At 40.9% G+C, this 23,919-nt stretch overlaps 1 protein-coding gene across 1 annotated transcript in view; it reads left to right on the top strand.

The window, feature by feature from the left end:
• dbh (dopamine beta-hydroxylase (dopamine beta-monooxygenase)) overlaps positions 1-23,919 on the top strand; it is a 75,085-nt gene that overhangs the window by 47,111 nt on the left and 4,055 nt on the right. Inside the window, exons 6-11 of the mRNA XM_061931886.2 lie at positions 12,888-13,054; positions 13,112-13,255; positions 15,595-15,633; positions 15,716-15,775; positions 15,848-15,975; positions 20,119-20,278. Coding sequence (XP_061787870.1) covers positions 12,888-13,054; positions 13,112-13,255; positions 15,595-15,633; positions 15,716-15,775; positions 15,848-15,975; positions 20,119-20,278 — 698 coding nt within the window. The remainder of the gene's footprint in view (positions 1-12,887; positions 13,055-13,111; positions 13,256-15,594; positions 15,634-15,715; positions 15,776-15,847; positions 15,976-20,118; positions 20,279-23,919) is intronic.

Raw genomic sequence — 23,919 nt, 5'->3', positions numbered from 1 at the left:
ATCTTTCTTTTCTACCTGTCAACTGTCAGTTTAGCATCTTTGTTTTCTACCTGTCAACTGTAAGTTTAGCATCTTTCTTTTCTACCTGTCAACTGTCAGTTTAGCATCTTTGTTTTCTACCTGTCAACTGTCAGTTTAGCATCTTTCTTTTCTACCTGTCAACTGTCAGTTTAGCATCTTTATTTTCTACCTGTCAACTGTAAGTTTAGCATCTTTCTTTTCTACCTGTCAACTGTCAGTTTAGCATCTTTGTTTTCTACCTGTCAACTGTCAGTTTAGCATCTTTGTTTTCTACTTGTCAACTGTAAGTTTAGCATCTTTCTTTTCTACCTGTCAACTGTCAGTTTAGCATCTTTGTTTTCTACCTGTCAACTGTCAGTTTAGCATCTTTCTTTTCTACCTGTCAACTGTCAGTTTAGCATCTTTCTTTTCTACCTGTCAACTGTCAGTTTAGCATCTTTCTTTTCTACCTGTCAACTGTCAGTTTAGCATCTTTGTTTTCTACCTGTCAACTGTAAGTTTAGCATCTTTCTTTTCTACCTGTCAACTGTCAGTTTAGCATCTTTGTTTTCTACCTGTCAACTGTCAGTTTAGCATCTTTGTTTTCTACCTGTCAACTGTAAGTTTAGCATCTTTCTTTTCTACCTGTCAACTGTCAGTTTAGCATCTTTGTTTTCTACCTGTCAACTGTCAGTTTAGCATCTTTCTTTTCTACCTGTCAACTGTCAGTTTAGCATCTTTCTTTTCTACCTGTCAACTGTCAGTTTAGCATCTTTCTTTTCTACCTGTCAACTGTCAGTTTAGCATCTTTCTTTTCTACCTGTCAACTGTCAGTTTAGCATCTTTGTTTTCTACCTATCAACTGTCAGTTTAGCATCTTTGTTTTCTACCTGTCAACTGTCAGTTTAGCATCTTTCTTTTCTACCTGTCAACTGTCAGTTTAGCATCTTTGTTTTCTACCTGTCAACTGTCAGTTTAGCATCTTTGTTTTCTACCTGTCAACTGTAAGTTTAGCATCTTTGTTTTCTACCTGTCAACTGTCAGTTTAGCATCTTTCTTTTCTACCTGTCAACTGTCAGTTTAGCATCTTTGTTTTCTACCTGTCAACTGTCAGTTTAGCATCTTTGTTTTCTACCTGTCAACTGTAGGTTTAGCATCTTTCTTTTCTACCTGTCAACTGTCAGTTTAGCATCTTTCTTTTCTACCTGTCAACTGTAAGTTTAGCATCTTTCTTTTCTACCTGTCAACTGTCAGTTTAGCATCTTTGTTTTCTACCTGTCAACTGTCAGTTTAGCATATTTGTTTTCTACCTGTCAACTGTCAGTTTAGCATCTTTGTTTTCTACCTGTCAACTGTCAGTTTAACATCTTTCTTTTCTACCTGTCAACTGTCAGTTTAGCATCTTTGTTTTCTACCTGTCAACTGTAGATTCACTGAAATATATTTATTAATTGTGGTTCTTACAAAAAATATATCTTATAAAATATAAAAGCTAAAATGTCTCTTAAAGCTCTGCCCCTTTAATTAGTGAACACTAAATAATGTAACTTTAGCCTACTACTACAACCATATTATTTACCAGCAACATGAAGTGAAACAGAGGCAGAGGTGTCCTGCCACAGTCAGTCAACCTCCTCCTCCTCCTCCTGCTGCTGCTGAACAGGTCGCACCTGTGGTCCGGACTGTAGGCCTACCTCCTCTCCAAGTCGAGCCCTTTTCGGCCGTTGAAAATATTTTTCTATACTCATCTGTGTGAAGGAGTGAACATCCAACATTAGAATGTATTACTAACGAGCAGAAGCGCTCTATGTACAGTGCCGTCTAACCTTAAGCGGCAGCAGCTCAACACATGCAGGGTTCAACGTTAAGGTTTTTTTCTACTTGCCCGACTTCTCAAATCTACTTGCCCCAATATTTTTACTTGTCCTGTCTAGGTTTTTTTCTGGCTGTGTAGTGCTCATGGCTTATATCTTACTAAAATCCTTCCTGTTGACTATTTACAACACTACACAGTATTTATTATTATTATTATCTATAATTACATTTAAATGGCATTGCATACATGTAAAATTAAATGCTATTTCACATTATTTGACCAGTAGCAGTTACACTCATCTGAACAGGTCAGCCACCTGTTTAAAGCCCGATCACAGTTGAAATCTTGAAATGAAGGGCCTTTAATGGCCAAAACATTAACCTGGACAACATTTTAACAGCTGGTTGGCTCAGATTTTATTCTTTTCATTGCATTCACATGCTGCAGTGGACAGTGGACAATTTAGCTTCAGTCCATGTGTGTTTATCAGGGGCGCCGCTAGGGATTTTGGGCCCCATGAAAATAATCTTTACAGGGCCCCCAACACAGCGGCAACATTTTTTGATGCTATTTTACATACAATTATGCATTTTAATGGTATTTTTGACTATCATTACCATATTTTTAAAAGAAGAACAGCATCACAGTTGACATGTACAGCAGGGGAAGAACTGAGCACTCATTTTGAGTCATTTATTTGCTGCACCACTAATTCTTAAATTGGAAATAAACTCTTATTGAATAAGAACAGCTTGATAAATGTTTGACTGGATTGATTATTTAACTAATATAGCAGTAAAATGTAAAAATCCAGAGTTTTCTTGAGCTAGCTTATTACCACAGACAGGGACAAAGTTAATATGCATAACTTTCCACCACAACTAACAAACCCACCTTTTTTTGGGGAAATATTGGGTGACATATTGTCGACCCTTCAACTCCTTCTCCTCTCTTATTTTCTTTTCCTTTCTTTTTTGGCTGCCTGATTTTTGAGGCATACTGCTGTCTCCTCTGCTTTGCCGCTGTCTGTGACAAATCGCCGGTGCGCTACCTGCAGCTGATCCAGTCGGACTGAACCATTTTACGTACATAGAGGGGGGGGGGGGGGGGGGGGGGGGGGGGGCCTGCAGGGGTTGATGCTTCCAAAACAAATAAAGGTATTGTTACCAGGACATGGAAAATAAAACATATGTGATTATATGTTAGTTAATAACTTAGTGTCATTATTTTTCTGTATTATAATTTCATCATCATTAGGGCCCCCCTCCATCATGGGCCCTTAGAATCCGTCTCCTTTACCCCCCCCCCCCTTTTCGGCGCCCCTGCTGCCACCGTCAGTAAAACGCTCGGTGAAATCGCGGATTAACGTTAAATATATGACGAGCCGCGAGCGATGCAGCTATAACCTATATACTTATAACCTAAATTACCCTCGTATTTTGATCCCGTCCGTCCGTCCGTCCCTCTTCTTCTTCTTCTTCTTCTTCTTCTTCTTCTGGCCCACCAGGTGAATTAAGTGCTATTGGCGGAGTTACAATGCTACCGCCACCTACTGCACCGGAGTTGTAACTACAAGCAACATTCACAGACAGTCCCATTGCTTTTATGAGCGGTCGAGCGAGTCAAAAGCCGAAAAATCCATTTGTGGCGGACGTAATTCTTTCGTGGCGGGCCGCCACAAATAAATGAATGTGTGGGAAACACTGTAACATGCGTCAAGTAGCAAAGTATATAACTCTAATCCAGTGGTTCTCAAACTTTTTTTGTCATCCCCCACTTTGGACAAGGGGGAGTTTTCAAGCCCCACCTGCCCCCATCGCCCCAACAGAGCGCTAATGCCAAGCTTTAACATTTTCAAATTTATTGAACATCAAGTTGTATACATTCAAACTCAACATAAAATAACATCAAGTTCAATGATAAATAAAATAACTGTGCAGCTGTGGTACAACTTGCATCAAGTTCAATAATAAATAAAATAACTTCCATCAAGTTCAATAATAAATAAAACAAAAGTGTTATAACTTGCATCAAGTTCAATAATAAATCAAAAAAAGTGTTATAACTTGCATCACGTTCAATAATAAATCAAAAAAAGTGTTATAACTTGCATCAAGTTCAATAATAAATCAAATAAAAGTGTTATAACTTGCATCAAGTTCAATAATAAATCCAAAAAAGTGTTATAACTTGCATCAAGTTCAATAATTAATCAAAAAAAGTGTTATAACTTGCATCACGTTCAATAATAAATCCAAAAAAAGTGTTATAACTTGCATCAAGTTCAATAATAAATCAAATAAAAGTGTTATAACTTGCATCAAGTTCAATAATAAATCAAATAACTTGCATCAAGTTCAATAATAAATCAACAAAAGTGTTATAACTTGCATCAAGTTCAATAATAAATCAAAAAAAGTGTTATAACTTGCATCACGTTCAATAATAAATCAAAAAAAGTGTTATAACTTGCATCAAGTGCAATAATAAATCAAATAAGTGTTATAACTTGCATCAATTCAATAATAAATCAAATAAAAGTGTTATAACTTGCATCAAGTTCAATAATAAATCAAATAACTTGCATCAAGTTCAATAATAAATCAACAAAAGTGTTATAACTTGCATCAAGTTCAATAATAAATAAAACAAAAGTGTTATAACTTGCATCAAGTTCAATAATAAATCAAAAAAAGTGTTATAACTTGCATCAAGTTCAATAATAAATCAAAAAAAGTGTTATAACTTGCATCAAGTTCAATAATAAATCAAATAACTTGCATCAAGTTCAATAATAAATACAATAAAAGTGCCACTTTGCAATCTTTGCAACAAAAAAAAAGGAGGAGCTATGCATTTGGCAAGACAGGGCAAGTGACAGCACTTTGCCCCAGGAGAGCCACCTTGCTTCACTGTGAAACAGCACGGCTGTATGATCAGCTCCCATTTCCTCACACAGTGCAGAGAACAGTCGCACTTTCAGTGGTCGTGTTTTGATCAAATTTACCGCCCTCACAACATCTGTTAAAACCTCATTGAGTTCGGGGCTGAGCTGCCTTGACGCGAGTGCTTCCCGGTGAATGACACAGTGTGTGCCCGTCACATTTTTGTTTCTCTGCAGGCGCTGGCTCTGGCTCGACGACCTTTGAGGTGCGAGTCACAAATGTATATATTTGTGTAATTGTGGTCCACACATTAGCCTGCTACCCATCCGCGCGAGAGTTTGTTCCGCTTAGCCCCGCCCCCATTAGTTACTGTTGCTATGTCTGTCAAACTTTCGCTCGTACCGAGAAATATAAAGCCTACAGTAAAAATAAGTACCGGTAATTTCCATTTATTTATAAAGCGGATTTCACAGACAGAATCACAAAGTGATTTACAGTGTGTATAGAAAATTAAAGCATAGTAAAAAAAATAATCTAAGAATATTATAATAAAAAAAATTTTTAAGTGAAATTTCCTCCCGTTCCTCGCGCCCCACCTGTCATGTCTCTATTCCCCACCAGTGGGGCGCGCCCCACACTTTGAGAAACGCTGCTCTAATCTAAGGTGTGTGCTTATAAAAATAGTTTCAAATGCTAGCCTGCTAACATTAGCATGTATCAAGTACCAAAGATGACCTACAAAATGAGCTAAAACAGAAAGCTAGCCAATAGGCGTCATTTGTCAAGTGAACACAGCTGTTAAATTATCTCAATAAGCTAGCATGCTAATGTTTGCAAGCTAAAATGCTAACTATAAGCCCATCCATCCATTTTCTACCGCTTGTCCCTTATGGGGTCACAGGGCCAATAACAAAATATAGTACTCGGAGTTGTGTACCTGAAAAATGTGTTTAAATTTCTAGCTTGTTAACGTTAGCATGCATGAAGTGTACTGAGGTGTATACTGTCCCTATAATACTTCAAAAGCTGGAATACTAATGTTAACATTAAGGCTGCAGCTAACGATTATTTTTCTATCGAATAATCTATAGATTATTTTTTTCGATTAATCGGTTAATCTATAGATTATTTTTTTCGATTAATCTATAGATTATTTTTCCTTTTACCGATTATTTTTTTTATTTAAAATGAAGATGAAAAAATAAATTTAGGCCAGTTTTTTCAAAAGGCATGACTTTTATTTACAAAAAACAAAGTATGGCCACTCAGTCAACATTGACAACAACATGACAAAATATTCTGTAACAATGTAAACATTTAAAACTTTTAACATTTAACAAAATTAAAAGTAGCTTATTTGCTTTTTAATGTGCAAATATAAAAGTAAACATCCAGTGCAAATCTTAATATTCTGCAATAGTATAAGCATTTCAAAAGTAAAAGTATTGCTTATTTTGCTTTAAAATGTGCAAAAATAAAGATAAACATCCAATACAAAAAAGTGCAAAACAAAATATTCTGTAACAGTGTAAACATTTCAACAAAAGTAAAATTATTGCTTATTTTGCTTAATAACACAACAATGATAGTATGATTAAAGTGAAAGTTAATTGTTGGTTTGTACATAGTATATGTAACTGTTAATGTTGTAAAAGGTATTTGCACAACTAATTAACGTTAGCGTCTTTGTAAACACTGAACAGGCACGCCAAACGCGCCTCTCAGAGCGAAATGGTGTTTTAGTTTATGAATTTACAACGCAGATACAAATGACACATTCATGTTTTTGTGTAATGATGACAACGTATACTCACGCGGACGATTGACTAGTTGATGGTGATGGCAAGAACGCTGTCGGGTGTTTTCTTTTCAAATGTTCCTTCATAGCCGTTGTGCTGCTATGATAGGCCATTTCCGCTCGACACAGTGTGCATACAACAACTGTCAAGTGTTTTGCTTTTTTCGCTGTGCTTATCCCACACTTGAAGGGATATGCTAAATGTGGCTTCTGGATTTCACTCAAAAGACCAGACCGTAGTTACTTTTTCCTTTTATTTTCCTTTAGTTTGCAACAGTTTTTCCAACGAAGAAACAGCTTCTTTTTTCTTCTTTAGTCTTTTTAGCAGTCTTTAGCAGTGTTAGTAGACTTTAGTTTCTTTAGCTGTCATTAGCTGTCTTTAGTAGCCTTTAGTAGCCTTTAGCTTCTTTAGTAGCCTTTAGCTTCTTTAGTAGGTGAAAAACCTTTAAGGACAAAACACCACAAGATTAACATGCTGTAAAAAATCAATCAATTATCAATCCCATAATTTACAATTATTAATTAGGCTATCAAACTCTTAACCATTAAACAAGTGCAAGAAAATGGACACATCTTTTCCCTTTAAGTTAAAACAGATTTTAAATAAATTGTCTCAACATAAATGCACCAAGATACATATAAAATACATTTAAACCCAGAAACACAATAGATAAATGCAACAGAAAACCCAATATGCAAATACATAAATACCTAACCAATTAACCACCTATTTAGATACACATTTAAAATCCATATTCAGTATAAATATATTATTAAATTAGCAGTGAAACACTCAATCTTAAACGCCATCTACTGGTAGAAAAATACCCCTTTTTCTATGCCCTCACCAGCAGCCAATGATCCAACACAGTTAAATCCAACACTTGAAGTTGAGCGACTTCACCCTCCTGATGAAGCAAACTGCTCCAACATTTATCAAACTAAGCAAAGAATATCAACACTTCCTTACTAAACAACAGTTACACAAAACACCGTGTGTATTTAGCCTCCAGACGCGTCGTTTCAGCCTTAGTTAACATGCTAACAGGTATCATTCGTCAAATGACAAAACATATGACACCGCTCTGTAGCTGATCTAAAAAGCTAGCATGCTAATGTTTGCAAGCTAAAATGCTCACTGTAAGTCAAGTACCAAAATATATTACTCTGAGTTGTGTAGCTCAAAAATGTGTTTAAAATGCTAGCCTGGTAACGTGAGTAAGAACCAAAATATGACACTGAGGTGTATACTTACAAAATGAGCTAAAAAAAAGAAAGCTAACGTACTGACATTATTAGCAAAATATAAGACGTATATACTAGTTCAATTGTCTAAAAAGGTAACATGCTTATGTTTGCAAGCTAAAAAGCTAACTGTAAGTCAAGTCGAAAAATAGATCACTCGGAGTTGTGCACCTGAAACAGTGTTTCAAATGTTAGCTAGTTAATGTTAGCATGCATCAAAATGTGACTGAGGTGTGTACTCTACTTACAACATTTGCTGAAAATTGACAAATGTAAAGGTAGCATACTAGCATTAAGATGCTAACATGTGTACTTGTACGATTAACAGGAACGCTCCCTGCTAATATTACAAGGCTAGCGATTGTGACCTTGAAAAATGGGCAAATGGTCGCCAGGCCACGCTTTGGATAAGTATAGCACAAAGTATAGCACACAGTACAGCACAAAGTATAGCACAAAGTATAGCACACCATATAGCACAAAGTATAGCACAAAGTATAGCACACCATATAGCACAAAGTATAGCACAAAGTATAGCACACAGTATAGCACACAGTATAGCACAAAGTACAGCACAAAGTATAGCACAAAGTATAGCACACCATATAGCACACAGTATAGCACACAGTATAGCACAAAGTATAGCACACCATCTAGCACACAGTATAGCACAAAGTATAGCACACAGTATAGCACACAGTATAGCACAAAGAATAGCACACAGTTTAGCACACAGTATAGCACAAAGAATAGCACAAAGAATAGCACACAGTTTAGCACACAGTATAGCACAAAGTATAGCACAACAAATGTGCATTGAAGGAATGTGTGCCTCCACTATGATGGTCACATGACCTCCCCTGGGGTTGCCTCGGCACAAGCTCCGCCCCCTCCACCCAGTGCCACAATTAGTGACACACACGCAACAAAGATGAGGCGATAAGTACTGCTAATGAGTCTTCTGACTAAAACTAGCACTTTTGAAAAAGTAATTATGTATGTATATGTATACATATATAGCACATACATACATACATACATACATACATCTACATACACAGACTGTGTATGTTTATATATATATATTCATATACATATTTACATACATACACATATTCATACACATATATACATACATATTCATACACATACAGTATATACATACATATATACATACATACACATTTATATATATACTGATATAAATACACACACATATATACAAATATACATACATATATACTTATATAAATACATGCACATATACATACGCATATATACATACATATGTATACATACACAAATATACATACACATATATACACATACAAATATACATACATACACAGATAAATATATTCATACACATATATACATACATACATATATACAAATATATACATACATACACATTTATACATACATATATACACATGCATACATACATATATACAAATATATACATACATACACATTTATACATACATATATACACATACAGTATATACATACATATATACATACAGATATACATATGGGCTCTGAACCAAGGATGTCGTTGTGGCTTGTGCAGCCCTTTGAGACACTTGTGATTTAGGGCTATATAAATAAACATTGATTGATTGATTGATTGATTGGTCGATTGATACATAAACAAATATTAATGAATTAATTAGACATCTTTCTATGAAACAATGTCAATATTTTCATGTAGTATAAATATTTCATTTTTCTTATTAATTGTAAATAATTCATCAATATTATAAGGAATTGATCTTATATCCTGTAGCTTGATTGTGCATCTGGACTTTTTCCTCCTGCATTTCTTGCATATAACTCAGCCATCTTTGCATTGTAGACCACCATCTTTGCATGTAGACCACCATCTTTGCATGTTGACCACCATCTTTGCATGTTGACCACCATCTTTGCTTATTGACCACCATCTTTGCATGTTGACCACCATCTTTGCATGTTGACCACCATCTTTGCATGTTGACCACCATCTTTGCATGTTGACCACCATCTTTGCATGTAGACCACCATCTTTGCATGTTGACCACCATCTTTGCATGTTGACCACCATCTTTGCATGTTGACCACCATCTTTGCATGTTGACCACCATCTTTGCATGTAGACCACCATCTTTGCATGTAGACCACCATCTTTGCATGTTGACCACCATCTTTGCATGTTGACCACCATCTTTGCATGTTGACCACCATCTTTGCATGTTGACCACCATCTTTGCATGTAGACCACCATCTTTGCATGTTGACCACCATCTTTGCATGTTGACCACCATCTTTGCATGTTGACCACTATCTTTGCATGTTGACCACCATCTTTGCATGTTGACCACCATCTTTGCATTGTAGACCACCATCTTTGCTTATTGACCACCATCTTTGCATGTTGACCACCATCTTTGCATGTTGACCACCATCTTTGCTTATTGACCACCATCTTTGCATGTTGACCACCATCTTTGCATGTTGACCACCATCTTTGCTTATTGACCACCATCTTTGCATGTTGACCACCAGCCGAGGGAGCGTAGGAAAAGTCAGTCAAGGGAGTGTATGAAAATGTCAGTCAAGGGAGTGTATGAAAATGTCAGACAAGGGAGTGTATGAAAAGTCAGCCAAGGGAGCGTATGAAAAGTTCACCAGCCAAAGAGCGTATGAAAAGTCAGACAAGGGAGCGTATGAAAAGTCAGACAAGGGAGTGTATGAAAAAGTCAGACAAGGGAGTGTATGAAAAGTCAGCCAAGGGAGCGTATGAAAAGTCAGCCAAGGGAGCGTATGAAAAGTCCACCAGCCAAAGGAGCGTATGAAAAGTCAGACAAGGGAGTGTATGAAAAAGTCAGACAAGGGAGTGTATGAAAATTCAGCCAAGGGAGCGTATGAAAAGTCCACCAGCCAAGGGAGCTTATGAAAAGTCAGAAAAGGGAGTGTATGAAAAGTCAGATAAGGGAGTGTATGAAAAGTCAGCCAAGGGAGCGTATGAAAAGTCAGATAAGGGAGTGTATGAAAAGTCAGCCAAGGGAGCGTATGAAAAGTCAGATAAGGGAGCGTATGAAAAGTCCACCAGCCAAAGGAGTGTATGAAAAGTCCACCAGCCAAGGCAGCTTATGAAAAGTCAGCCAAGGGAGCGTATGAAAAGTCAGATAAGGGAGTGTATGAAAAGTCAGCCAAGGGAGCGTATGAAAAGTCAGATAAGGGAGCGTATGAAAAGTCAGCCAAGGGAGCGTATGAAAAGTCAGACAAGGGAGTGTATGAAAAGTCCACCAGCCAAGGCAGCTTATGAAAAGTCAGCCAAGGGAGCGTATGAAAAGTCAGACAAGGGAGTGTATGAAAAGTCAGACAAGAGAGCGTATGAAAAGTCAGCCAAGGGAGCGTATGAAAAGTCCACCAGCCAAAGGAGCGTATGAAAAGTCAGACAAGGGAGCGTATGAAAAGTCAGACAAGGGAGTGTATGAAAATTCAGCCAAGGGAGCGTATGAAAAGTCCACCAGCCAAGGCAGCTTATGAAAAGTCAGAAAAGGGAGTGTATGAAAAGTCAGATAAGGGAGTGTATGAAAAGTCAGCCAAGGGAGCATATGAAAAGTCAGATAAGGGAGTGTATGAAAAGTCAGCCAAGGGAGCGTATGAAAAGTCAGATAAGGGAGCGTATGAAAAGTCCACCAGCCAAAGGAGTGTATGAAAAGTCCACCAGCCAAGGGAACGTAAGAAAAGTCAGCCAAGGGAGTGTATGAAAAGTCAGCCAAAGGAGCTTATGAAAAGTCAGACAAGGGAGTGTATGAAAAGTCAGCCAAGGGAGTGTATGAAAAGTCCACCAGCCAAGGCAGCTTATGAAAAGTCAGCCAAGGGAGCGTATGAAAAGTCAGCCAAGGGAGCATATGAAAAGTCAGATAAGGGAGTGTATGAAAAGTCAGCCAAGGGAGCGTATGAAAAGTCAGACAAGGGAGCATATGAAAAGTCAGATAAGGGAGTGTATGAAAAGTCAGCCAAAGGAGCGTATGAAAAGTCAGACAAGGGAGTGTATGAAAAGTCAGCCAAGGGAGCATATGAAAAGTCAGATAAGGGAGTGTATGAAAAGTCAGCCAAGGGAGCGTATGAAAAGTCAGACAAGGGAGCATATGAAAAGTCAGATAAGGGAGTGTATGAAAAGTCAGCCAAAGGAGCGTATGAAAAGTCAGACAAGGGAGTGTATGAAAAGTCAGCCAAGGGAGCATATGAAAAGTCAGATAAGGGAGCGTATGAAAAGTCAGACAAGGGAGTGTATGAAAAGTCAGCCAAGGGAGCATATGAAAAGTCAGATAAGGGAGCGTATGAAAAGTCAGCCAAGGGAGTGTATGAAAAGTCAGATAAGGGAGTGTATGAAAAGTCAGCCAAGGGAGTGTATGAAAAGTCCACCAGCCAAGGCAGCTTATGAAAAGTCAGAAAAGGGAGTGTATGAAAAGTCAGATAAGGGAGTGTATGAAAAGTCAGCCAAGGGAGCATATGAAAAGTCAGATAAGGGAGTGTATGAAAAGTCAGCCTAGGGAGCGTATGAAAAGTCCACCAGCCAAGGCAGCTTATGAAAAGTCAGAAAAGGGAGTGTATGAAAAGTCAGATAAGGGAGTGTATGAAAATTCAGCCAAGGGAGCGTATGAAACGTCCACCAGCCAAGGCAGCTTATGAAAAGTCAGCCAAGGGAGCGTATGAAAAGTCAGATAAGGGAGTGTATGAAAAGTCAGCCAAGGGAGTGTATGAAAAGTCCACCAGCCAAGGGAGTGTATGAAAAGTCAGCCAAGGGAGTGTATGAAAAGTCAGCCAAGGGAGCGTATGAAAAGTCCACCAGCCAAAGGAGTGTATGAAAAGTCCACCAGCCAAGGGAGTGTATGAAAAGTCAGTCAAGGGAGTGTATGAAAAGTCAGACAAGGGAGTGTATGAAAAGTCAGCCAAGGGAGTGTATGAAAAGTCAGCCAAGGGAGCGTATGAAAAGTCCACCAGCCAAGGGAGTGTATGAAAAGTCAGATAAGGAAGTGTATGAAAAGTCAGCCAAGGCAGCATATGAAAAGTCAGCCAAGGGAGTGTATGAAAAGTCCACCAGCCAAGGGAGCGTATGAAAAGTGTTGATGCAGAAGTGTCCCCGCAGGCAGACGAGACTCGTCAGGGATCCGCCTCCACTTCACTCCCAGTCTGAGACGCTACGATGCCGGGATCATGGAGCTGGGTCTGGTCTACACGCCCATCATGGCCGTCCCACCTCAGCAGCACACCTTCTACCTGAGCGGCTACTGCACCTCCGACTGTACACGCACGGTACGCACCCCCCCCCCAGTCGCTTCTTCCACTACTCCACCTACCGTCTCTTGCTAGGCTCTACCACCAGGGGGCGTCTTCATATTCGCATCGCAGCTGCACACGCACCTGGCGGGCAGAGGGGTGCGCACCGTCTTGGTGAGGGGGGGCAAGGAGGTGGAGGTGGTGCAGGAGGACACACACTTCAGTACACACTACCAGGTAAGCTACTGACATATTCACTACACACTACCAGGTAAGCTAGTGACATATTCACTACACACTACCAGGTAAGCTAGTGACATATTCACTACACACTACCAGGTAAGCTAGTGACATATTCACTACACACTACCAGGTAAGCTAGTGACATATTCACTACACACTACCAGGTAAGCTAGTGACATATTCACTACACACTAAGCTAGTGACATATTCACTACACACTACCAGGTAAGCTAGTGACATATTCACTACACACTACCAGGTAAGCTAGTGACATATTCACTACACACTACCAGGTAAGCTAGTGACATATTCACTACACACTAGCAGGTAAGCTAGTGACATATTCACTACACACTACCAGGTAAGCTAGTGACATTCACTACACACTAAAGGTAAGCTAGTGACATATTCACTACACACTACCAGGTAAGCTAGTGACATATTCACTACACACTAGCAGGTAAGCTAGTGACATATTCACTATACACTACCAGGTAAGCTAGTGACATATTCACTACACACTACCAGGTAAGCTAGTGACATATTCACTACACACTACCAGGTAAGCTACTGACATATTAACTATACACTACCAGGTAAGCTAGTGACATATTCACTACACACTACCAGGTAAGCTAGTGACATATTCACTACACACTAAGCTAGTGACATATTCACTACACACTACCAGGTAAGCTAGTGACATATTCACTACACACTACCAGGTAAGCTAGTGACATATTCACTACACACTACCAGGTAAGCTAGTGACATATTCACTACACACTACCAGGTAAGCTACTGACATATTTACTACACACTACCAGGTAAGCTAGTGACATATTCACTACACACTACCAGGTAAGTTAGTGACATATTCACTACACACTACCAGGTAAGCTAGTGTCATATTCACTACACACTACCAGGTAAGCTAGTGACATATTCACTACACACTACCAGGTAAGCTAGTGACAATTCACTACACACTAAGCTAGTGACATATTCACTACACACTACCAGGTAAGCTAGTGACATATTCACTACACACTACCAGGTAAGCTAGTGACATATTCACTACACACTACCAGGTAAGCTACTGACATATTCACTACACACTAAGCTAGTGACATATTCACTACACACTACCAGGTAAGCTAGTGACATATTCACTACACACTACCAGGTAAGCTAGTGACATATTCACTACACACTAAGCTAGTGACATATTCACTACACACTAAGCTAGTGACATATTCACTACACACTACCAGGTAAGCTAGTGACATATTCACTACACACTACCAGGTAAGCTAGTGACATATTCACTACACACTACCAGGTAAGTTAGTGACATATTCACTACACACTAACAGGTAAGCTACTGACATATTCACTACATACTAAGCTAGTGACATATTCACTACACACTACCAGGTAAGCTAGTGACATATTCACTATACACTACCAGGTAAGCTAGTGACATATTCACTACACACTAAGCTAGTGACATATTCACTACACACTAAGCTAGTGACATATTCACTACACACTACCAGGTAAGCTAGTGACATATTCACTACACACTACCAGGTAAGCTAGTGACATATTCACTACACACTACCAGGTAAGTTAGTGACATATTCACTACACACTACCAGGTAAGCTACTGACATATTCACTACATACTAAGCTAGTGACATATTCACTACACACTACCAGGTAAGCTAGTGACATATTCACTATACACTACCAGGTAAGCTACTGACATATTCACTACACACTAAGCTAGTGACATATTCACTACACACTACCAGGTAAGCCAGTGACATATTCACTACACACTACCAGGTAAGCTAGTGACATATTCACTACACACTAAGCTAGTGACATATTCACTACACACTACCAAGTAAGCTAGTGACATATTCACTACACACTACCAGGTAAGCTAGTGACATATTCACTACACACTACTAGGTAAGCTAGTGACATATTCACTACACACTACCAGGTAAGCTAGTGACATATTCACTACACACTACCAGGTAAGCTAGTGACATATTCACTATACACTACCAGGTAAGCTAGTGACATATTCACTATACACTACCAGGTAAGCTAGTGACAAGTACTAGCAGGTAAGCTAGTGACAGGTACTAGCAGGTAAGTTAGTGACAGGTACTAGCAGGTAAGTTAGTGACAGGTACTCTCAGGTAAGCTAGCGACAGGTACTAGCAGGTAAGCTAGCGACAGGTACTAGCAGGTAAGTTAGTGACAATGCTTGTATCCTTCCTGTGTAGATGATTAAATATAATTCTTCTTCCTGGCAGACAATCCGCGTCCTGAGGAAAATGGTGCAGGTTCTTCCGGCGAGTACAAAGTTGTTAGATGAGCTTGTGAGAAGAAGAAGGAATAATAATAATAATAATAATAGTGGTGTTGTTGTTGCAGGGCGACGCCCTCATAACCAAGTGCACCTACAACACCCGGGACAGGGACAGACCCACTGTGGTGAGCACTACGACGTAGCCCACCTGCCACCTCGTTTTGGAGGACCACCTGTCCCTAATGTTGTGTCCTCAGGGGGGGTTCGGCATCATGGAGGAAATGTGCGTCAACTACGTGCACTACTACCCTCGCACTCACCTGGAACTCTGCAAGAGTCACCTGGACCTGGAACACCTGCAGAGGTTCTTCACCTTCATTACAAGGTGTGTGTGCGTGCGTGCGTGCGTGTGTGTGTGTGTGTGTCTGTGTGTGCGTGCGTGTGTGTGTGTGTGTGTTGTCCATGAATTGTCCTGGGTATGACTCAAAACTGCATCCGGTGCTGAGGCTTCAGTTCGGGAGTTCTGGAGTTTTGGGGAAGGTGGCGTTACCCCTTAGTCATCATTGCTCCCAGGTCCACTCTGACCCGGGGTGGTAGTACCTGTCAGGGTCCCAGCTATGGGTTAAATAGCTTGCAGAGACCGCCTCAAAAGTCTCTGCCTCATTGACCAGTGCCTACTGGCTAACCACTTGGTTATAGGCTACGGGAGAAAACCCCTAACGAAAAATCTGTGGCGAGGACCCGCATTAGGCAGTCACCAACAGACCGGTGCTCTGGCAGTCCTCTGCAACCCCATGCGGCAGAAGGTCGTCATGAGCTTTTCATGCCACTGAAGGACGCCACATGGGGCCAAGACAAAACAGTGTGGGTAGAGACTGCGCACTTCTACCACCACTTAAATCAATTCACTGCGCAGGTGTTTTGCTCCTCCTCAGCACTACCCCCAACATCCCCGCCCTCAAGTCCTGCGGCGATGGGGAAGGGTGGCTGGTACAGGTCAAGGATGTGACTGGCAGTACCTAGCCCAACCCTGCACGTAGGCGGCGTGCGAGTGAAGGTCGCTGTGGCATGGGATGGAACAGCATGCCTCCCCGGCAGCTTCGTACGTGACTGAGCAGCACCGCTCTGCTCACCCTGAAATGGGAAGGGCCTAGAAAAGGTGGCCTAAAAATGGTCTGTTCCTCATCGCCCGGGCAGCCTACCGCAGCTGCCGGGCCATCCCTTTATGCGGTCGAAAACAAATGTACAAGAGAAACAAAATTCCCTTCACAATAGCGTCATGGAACGTCCGCACACTGTTGGATGTGCGTGATCTCTCCTGCCGCCCACAGCGAAGAACAGCACTCGTTGCGCATGAACTAAACCGATACGGCATTGACATAGCCGCCCTGAGCGAAACCCGCTTACATGGGGAAGACTCAATCACGGAGGCGGGAGAAGGCTACACCTTCTTCTGGAAGGGTCATCCAGAAGGCTCCCGTCGTCTACATGGAGTGGGTTTTGCCGCCAGGACAAGCCTGCTTCACAAGATCCCAGAGTCTCCAGTGGGTATAAGCGAAAGGCTCATGACGTGGCGTGTACCACTCACCAAAAATCGCCATGTCACCCTTATCAGCGCCTACGCCCCAACTCTGGATGCAGACCTCGAGAGCAAAGACTCATTCTATGCCTCACTAAACTCCGCCATTGAGGGAACGCCTCCCACCGACAAGCTCATACTCCTCGGGGATTTTAACGCGAGGGTGGGCTCTGGGCCGGAACACTTGGTCAGCACGGGGTTGGTAGGCTTAATGATAATGGGCTTCGCCTCCTTACACTCTGCTCTGAACATCAGTTGATCATCACCAATACCCTGTTCCAGCTCAAGGATAAATTCAAGACCTCCTGGCAACATCCTCGCTCCAAACATTGGCACCTCCTCGACTATATTATCACCCGTCGTAGAGACAGGAAGGAGGTCCTAATCTCCAGAGCGATGCGTGGAGCGGACTGCTGGACTGACCATCGGATGATCAGAGCCAAATTTCAGATGGAAGTCCGCCCCCAACTGAAGAAAACACCACCAAACAAGAGACTCAACTGTGAAGCACTCAAATCCAAGCACTCTGTAGAACAGCTCAGAGCACAGCTTGCAAAACATTTGTCTGCAATCCCTGATACCCACCTGGACCCTGACATCAACACCTGCTGGAACTCCCTACGGACTGCCATCCATCAGGCAGCAGAGGAGTCCCTTGGGTACACCAGGCGTAAACATCAGGACTGGTTTGACAACAGTGCACCGGATATCCATAAACTTCTCAAGGCAAAACACAAAGCCCATGCTGCTTACCTGGCCAACCCACAATCCATCACATTAAAGACTCGACTCTCCTCCATAAGAGCCGAAGTCCAGCGTACCCTCAGAGCCATGGAAAATGACTGGTGGATCAAGAAAGCCAGCGAGATCCAACTTTATGCTGACACAAACAATTCCCATGGATTTTATGATGCCGTCAAATCCATATATGGTCCACAGAGAAAAAACATTACCCCAGTCAGATCAGCAGACGGAGTCACCCTCTATAAGGACACACCCCAGATCCTAAATAGATGGGCTGAACATTTCAACACTCTCCTTAACTCCGAAAATCCCTCTGACCAGGACATTTTCACCAATTTCCCGACCACTCCCCCTGTCGACCACCTGGACTCCCCGCCTATCTTTGCTGAGGTCCTAAAAGCCATCAAGGGCCTAAAAAACAACAAAAGCCCAGGCCCTGACGGTATCCCAGCTGAGGTGCTGAAGTTTGGTGGCTATCTCCTCACCCGCCGGCTTCACCAATTGATTGACTCCATCTGGTCCTCTGAAGCCATCCCTCAGGAATGAAAGGATGCTGCTATAATAACCATCTTTAAGAGGAAAGGTGACAAAGCCGACTGTGGAAACAGCAGAGGAATTTCCCTGCTCTCGGTTGCTGGGAAGGTTCTTGCCCGGGTGATGCTCTCTCGTTTAGTTACTCACATCTCTGAGAACATCCTGCCTGAATCACAGTGTGGATTCAGAAGAGATCGCAGTACTACTGACATGATCTTTGTAGCCAGGCAGGTACAAGAAAAGTGCCGGGAACACCACCAGGATCTGTACATCGCCTTCATCGACCTGTCCAAGGCATTTGACACTGTGAACCGGAATCTCCTCTGGGACTTACTGGGAAGGCTGGGGATTCCGCCAAAGTTCCTCAACATCCTGAGACAACTACACGATGGAATGCGAGCCTGTGTCCGCATTGGAGGCCAGCAATCCCCCTCTTTTAATGTGAAAGTCGGGGTTAGGCAGGGATGTGTCCTAGCCCCTGTCATATTCAACCTCTTTCTCCAGCAGTCACCCTCCTCTCACACAAAGCTCTGGGAACCACAGATGGCATCCACATACAGTTCCGGCTGGACGGCAGTCTCTTCAACATCCGGCGCCTCCAGGCCTTCACTAAAATTACAAAACAACAGATCCTAGAACTTCAGTATGCTGACGATTGTGCTCCCCTTGCCCACACGCCAGAATCTCTACAACGTGCACTTAACGTGGTCTCATCCACGTACAGCGCCCTAGGACTCAAGGTCAACATTTCAAAAACACAGATCATTGCGCAACACTCTACCCACCAGTCAGAAGTGCCTGTCTTCAACATTGATGGCCAGCAGCTCACCATCGTTCCACATTTCACCTACCTCGGAAGCGTCCTGTCCCCCACCTGTAACATCGATAATGACATCCAGGTTCGTGTTGGGTTCGCGTCTGCTGCCTTCGGTAGGCTCAAAACCAGGGTCTTCCTGAACAGAAACCTGACAGTTTCCACCAAAGCAGCTGTTTACAAAGCAGTTTGTCTGTCCACACTGCTATACGGCTCGGAAGCCTGGACCCCTTACCAAAGGCACGTCAGAATCCTGGAGAGATACCACATCCGCTGCCTGCAACGGATCCTGGGTCTGACCTGGGAGGACAGAGTCCCACATGTGGATATTTATGACCGGACCCAAACACCCAGCATCCAAGTGTTCCTTGCGCAAAGACATCTGCGCTGGGTGGGGCATGTAATCCGCATGCCCACCCAGAGGCTCCCCCGACAGATCCTCTACGGCCAACTCCAGGAAGGCTGTAGGTCTCCTGGGGGTCAGCGGAAACGCTACAAGGACCACATAAAAACCCTCCTGAAGCGCTGTGCTATCCAGCCTTCCGCACCGGAAGTCTTGGCTGCTGATCGCCACACCTGGCGCAACTGCAGTCACGCCGGCATTGCTCATCTCCAGGAGCAGACCACTGAGAGGAGAAAACAACAACGTTTACAGCGACATCAGCGCGCTGCAGGGGCCCCCCTCTCAAGCGTGGACTACATCTGCCCCACATGTGGCAAACCATGCGGGTCGCGCATTGGCCTGCACAGCCACATGCAATGGCATGTACGAAACCCCCCTCAATAACCCATTACTGGAGCAACGTCATCATCCATGAAAGAGGGCGTGGTCTAATGAGGGCTGATGTGTGTGTTAGATTCCAAGGGCAGGAGGCGTGTGTGTGTGGCGAGGACAGCGTGACGGATCAGTATTCCCGCCTGCAGTGGGACACTTTCTCCACTCAGGTGCTGGACTCGCTCTACGCGACATCACCCATCTCCATGCACTGCAACCAATCTACTGCACGCCTCTTCCCTGTGAGTCGCACACCTACATGATCTTTCTTTAAGGGACTGTGAGACATAAATAAGATCTTTCTTTAAAGGACTGTGGGACATAAATGAGAACTTTCTTTCAGGGACTGTGGGTTATAGATGAGAACTATCTTTAAGGGACTGTGAGACATAAATAAGATATTTCTTTAAGGGACTGTGAGACATAAATAAGATGTTTCTTTCATGGACTGTGAGACATAAATACGATCTTTCTTTAAGGGACTGTGAGACATAAATAAGATATTTATTTCAGGGACTGTGAGACATAAATAAGATATTTATTTCAGGGACTGTGAGACATAAATAAGATCATTCTTTAAGGGACTGTGAGACATAAATAAGATCTTTCTTTAAAGGTTTGTGGTACATAAATAAGAACTTTCTTTAAGGGACTGTGAGACATAAATAAGACCTTTCTTTAAGGGACTGTGGGACATAAATAAGAACTTTCTTTAAGGGACTGTGAGACATAAATAAGATATTTCTTTAAGGGACTGTGGGACATAAATAAGAACTGTCTTTAAGGGACTGTGGGACATAAATAAGATATTTATTTCAGGGACTGTGAGACATAAATAAGATATTTCTTTAAGGGACTGTGAGACATAAATAAGATATTTATTTCAGGGACTGTGAGACATAAATAAGATGTTTCTTTCATGGACTGTGAGACATAAATACGATCTTTCTTTAAGGGACTGTGAGACATAAATAAGATCTTTCTTTAAGGGACTGTGAGACATAAATAAGATCTTTCTTTAAAGGACTGTGGGACATAAATGAGAACTTTCTTTAAGGGACTGTGGGACATAAATAAGAACTGTCTTTAAGGGACTGTGGGACATAAATAAGATATTTATTTCAGGGACTGTGAGACATAAATAAGATATTTCTTTAAGGGACTGTGAGACATAAATAAGATATTTCTTTAAGGGACTGTGAGACATAAATAAGATATTTATTTCAGGGACTGTGAGACATAAATAAGATATTTATTTCAGGGACTGTGAGACATAAATAAGATATTTCTTTAAGGGACTGTGAGACATAAATAAGATATTTCTTTAAGGGACTGTGGGACATAAATAAGAACTGTCTTTAAGGGACTGTGGGACATAAATAAGATATTTATTTGAGGGACTGTGAGACATAAATAAGATATTTCTTTAAGGGACTGTGAGACATAAATAAGATATTTATTTCAGGGACTGTGAGACATAAATAAGATCATTCTTTAAGGGACTGTGAGACATAAATAAGATCTTTCTTTAAGGGACTGTGAGACATAAATAAGATCTTTCTTTAAAGGACTGTGGGACATAAATGAGAACTTTCTTTAAGGGACTGTGGGACATAAATAAGAACTGTCTTTAAGGGACTGTGGGACATAAATAAGATATTTATTTCAGGGACTGTGAGACATAAATAAGATATTTCTTTAAGGGACTGTGAGACATAAATAAGATATTTCTTTAAGGGACTGTGAGACATAAATAAGATATTTATTTCAGGGACTGTGAGACATAAATAAGATATTTATTTCAGGGACTGTGAGACATAAATAAGATATTTCTTTAAGGGACTGTGAGACATAAATAAGATATTTCTTTAAGGGACTGTGGGACATAAATAAGAACTGTCTTTAAGGGACTGTGGGACATAAATAAGATATTTATTTGAGGGACTGTGAGACATAAATAAGATATTTCTTTAAGGGACTGTGAGACATAAATAAGATATTTATTTCAGGGACTGTGAGACATAAATAAGATCATTCTTTAAGGGACTGTGAGACATAAATAAGATGTTTCTTTCATGGACTGTGAGACATAAATACGATCTTTCTTTAAGGGACTGTGAGACATAAATAAGATCTTTCTTTAAAGGACTGTGGTACATAAATAAGAACTTTCTTTAAGGGACTGTGAGACATAAATAAGATCTTTCTTTAAAGGACTGTGGGACATAAATAAGAACGTTCTTTCAGGGACTGTGGGTTATAGATAAGAACTTTCTTTAAGGGACTGTGAGACATAAATAAGACCTTTCTTTAAGGGACTGTGGGACATAAATAAGAACTTTCTTTAAGGGACTGTGAGACATAAATAAGATATTTCTTCAAGGGACTGTGAGACATGAATAAGACTTTTCTTTAAGGGACTGTGGGACATAAATAAGAACTTTCTTTAAGGGACTTTGAGACATAAATAAGATCTTTCTTTAAGGGACTGTGGGACATAAATAAGAACTGTCTTTAAGGGACTGTGGGACATAAATAAGATATTTATTTCAGGGACTGTGAGACATAAATAAGATATTTCTTTAAGGGACTGTGAGACATAAATAAGATATTTATTTCAGGGACTGTGAGACATAAATAAGATATTTATTTCAGGGACTGTGAGACATAAATAAGATCATTCTTTAAGGGACTGTGAGACATAAATAAGATATTTCTTTCAGGGACTTTGGGACAAGCAGCCGCTGCCGGTCGTGACCTCGGTCCTGCAGAGACCTCCTTACCCATGTGAGGTGGGGGTGCGCCCCACACCTCGCCCCATCGTACCCCCATGAGACATAAATACGATCTTTCTTTAAGGGACTGTGAGACATAAATAAGATCTTTCTTTAAAGGACTGTGGGACATAAATAAGAACGTTCTTTCAGGGACTGTGGGTTATAGATAAGAACTTTCTTTAAGGGACTGTGAGACATAAATAAGAACTGTCTTTAAGGGACTGTGAGACATAAATAAGATCTTTCTTTAAGGGACTGTGGGACATAAATAAAAACTGTCTTTAAGGGACTGTGAGACATAAATAAGATCTTTCTTTAAGGGACTGTGGGACATAAATAAGAACTGTCTTTAAGGGACTGTGGGACATAAATAAGAACGTTCTTTCAGGGACTGTGGGTTATAGATAAGAACTTTCTTTAAGGGACTGTGGGACATAAATAAGAACTGTCTTTAAGGGACTGTGGGACATAAATAAGAACTGTCTTTAAGGGACTGTGGGACATAAATAAGAACTGTCTTTAAGGGACTGTGAGACATAAATAAGATCTTTCTTTAAGGGACTGTGGGACATAAATAAGAACTGTCTTTAAGGGACTGTGGGACATAAATAAGAACGTTCTTTCAGGGACTGTGGGTTATAGATAAGAACTTTCTTTAAGGGACTGTGGGACATAAATAAGAACTGTCTTTAAGGGACTGTGGGACATAAATAAAAACGTTCTTTCAGGGACTGTGGGTTATAGATAAGAACTTTCTTTAAGGGACTGTGAGACATAAATAAGATCTTTCTTTAAGGGACTGTGGGACATAAATAAGAACGTTCTTTCAGGGACTGTGGGTTATAGATAAGAACTTTCTTTAAGGGACTGTGAGACATAAATAAGATATTTCTTTAAGGGACTGTGAGACATAAATAAGATGTTTCTTTCATGGACTGTGAGACATAAATAAGATCTTTCTTTAAGGGACTGTGAGACATAAATAAGATATTTCTTTAAAGGACTGTGGGACATAAATAAGAACGTTCTTTCAGGGACTGTGGGTTATAGATGAGAACTATCTTTAAGGGACTGTGAGACATAAATAAGATATTTCTTTAAGGGAC

The sequence above is a fragment of the Nerophis lumbriciformis genome, linkage group LG39, assembly GCF_033978685.3.
Source record: "Nerophis lumbriciformis linkage group LG39, RoL_Nlum_v2.1, whole genome shotgun sequence".
Taxonomy (NCBI): domain Eukaryota; kingdom Metazoa; phylum Chordata; class Actinopteri; order Syngnathiformes; family Syngnathidae; genus Nerophis; species Nerophis lumbriciformis.
The sequence above is the reverse complement of the archived record's forward strand: the minus strand, read 5'-3'. Positions and strand labels throughout refer to the sequence as shown.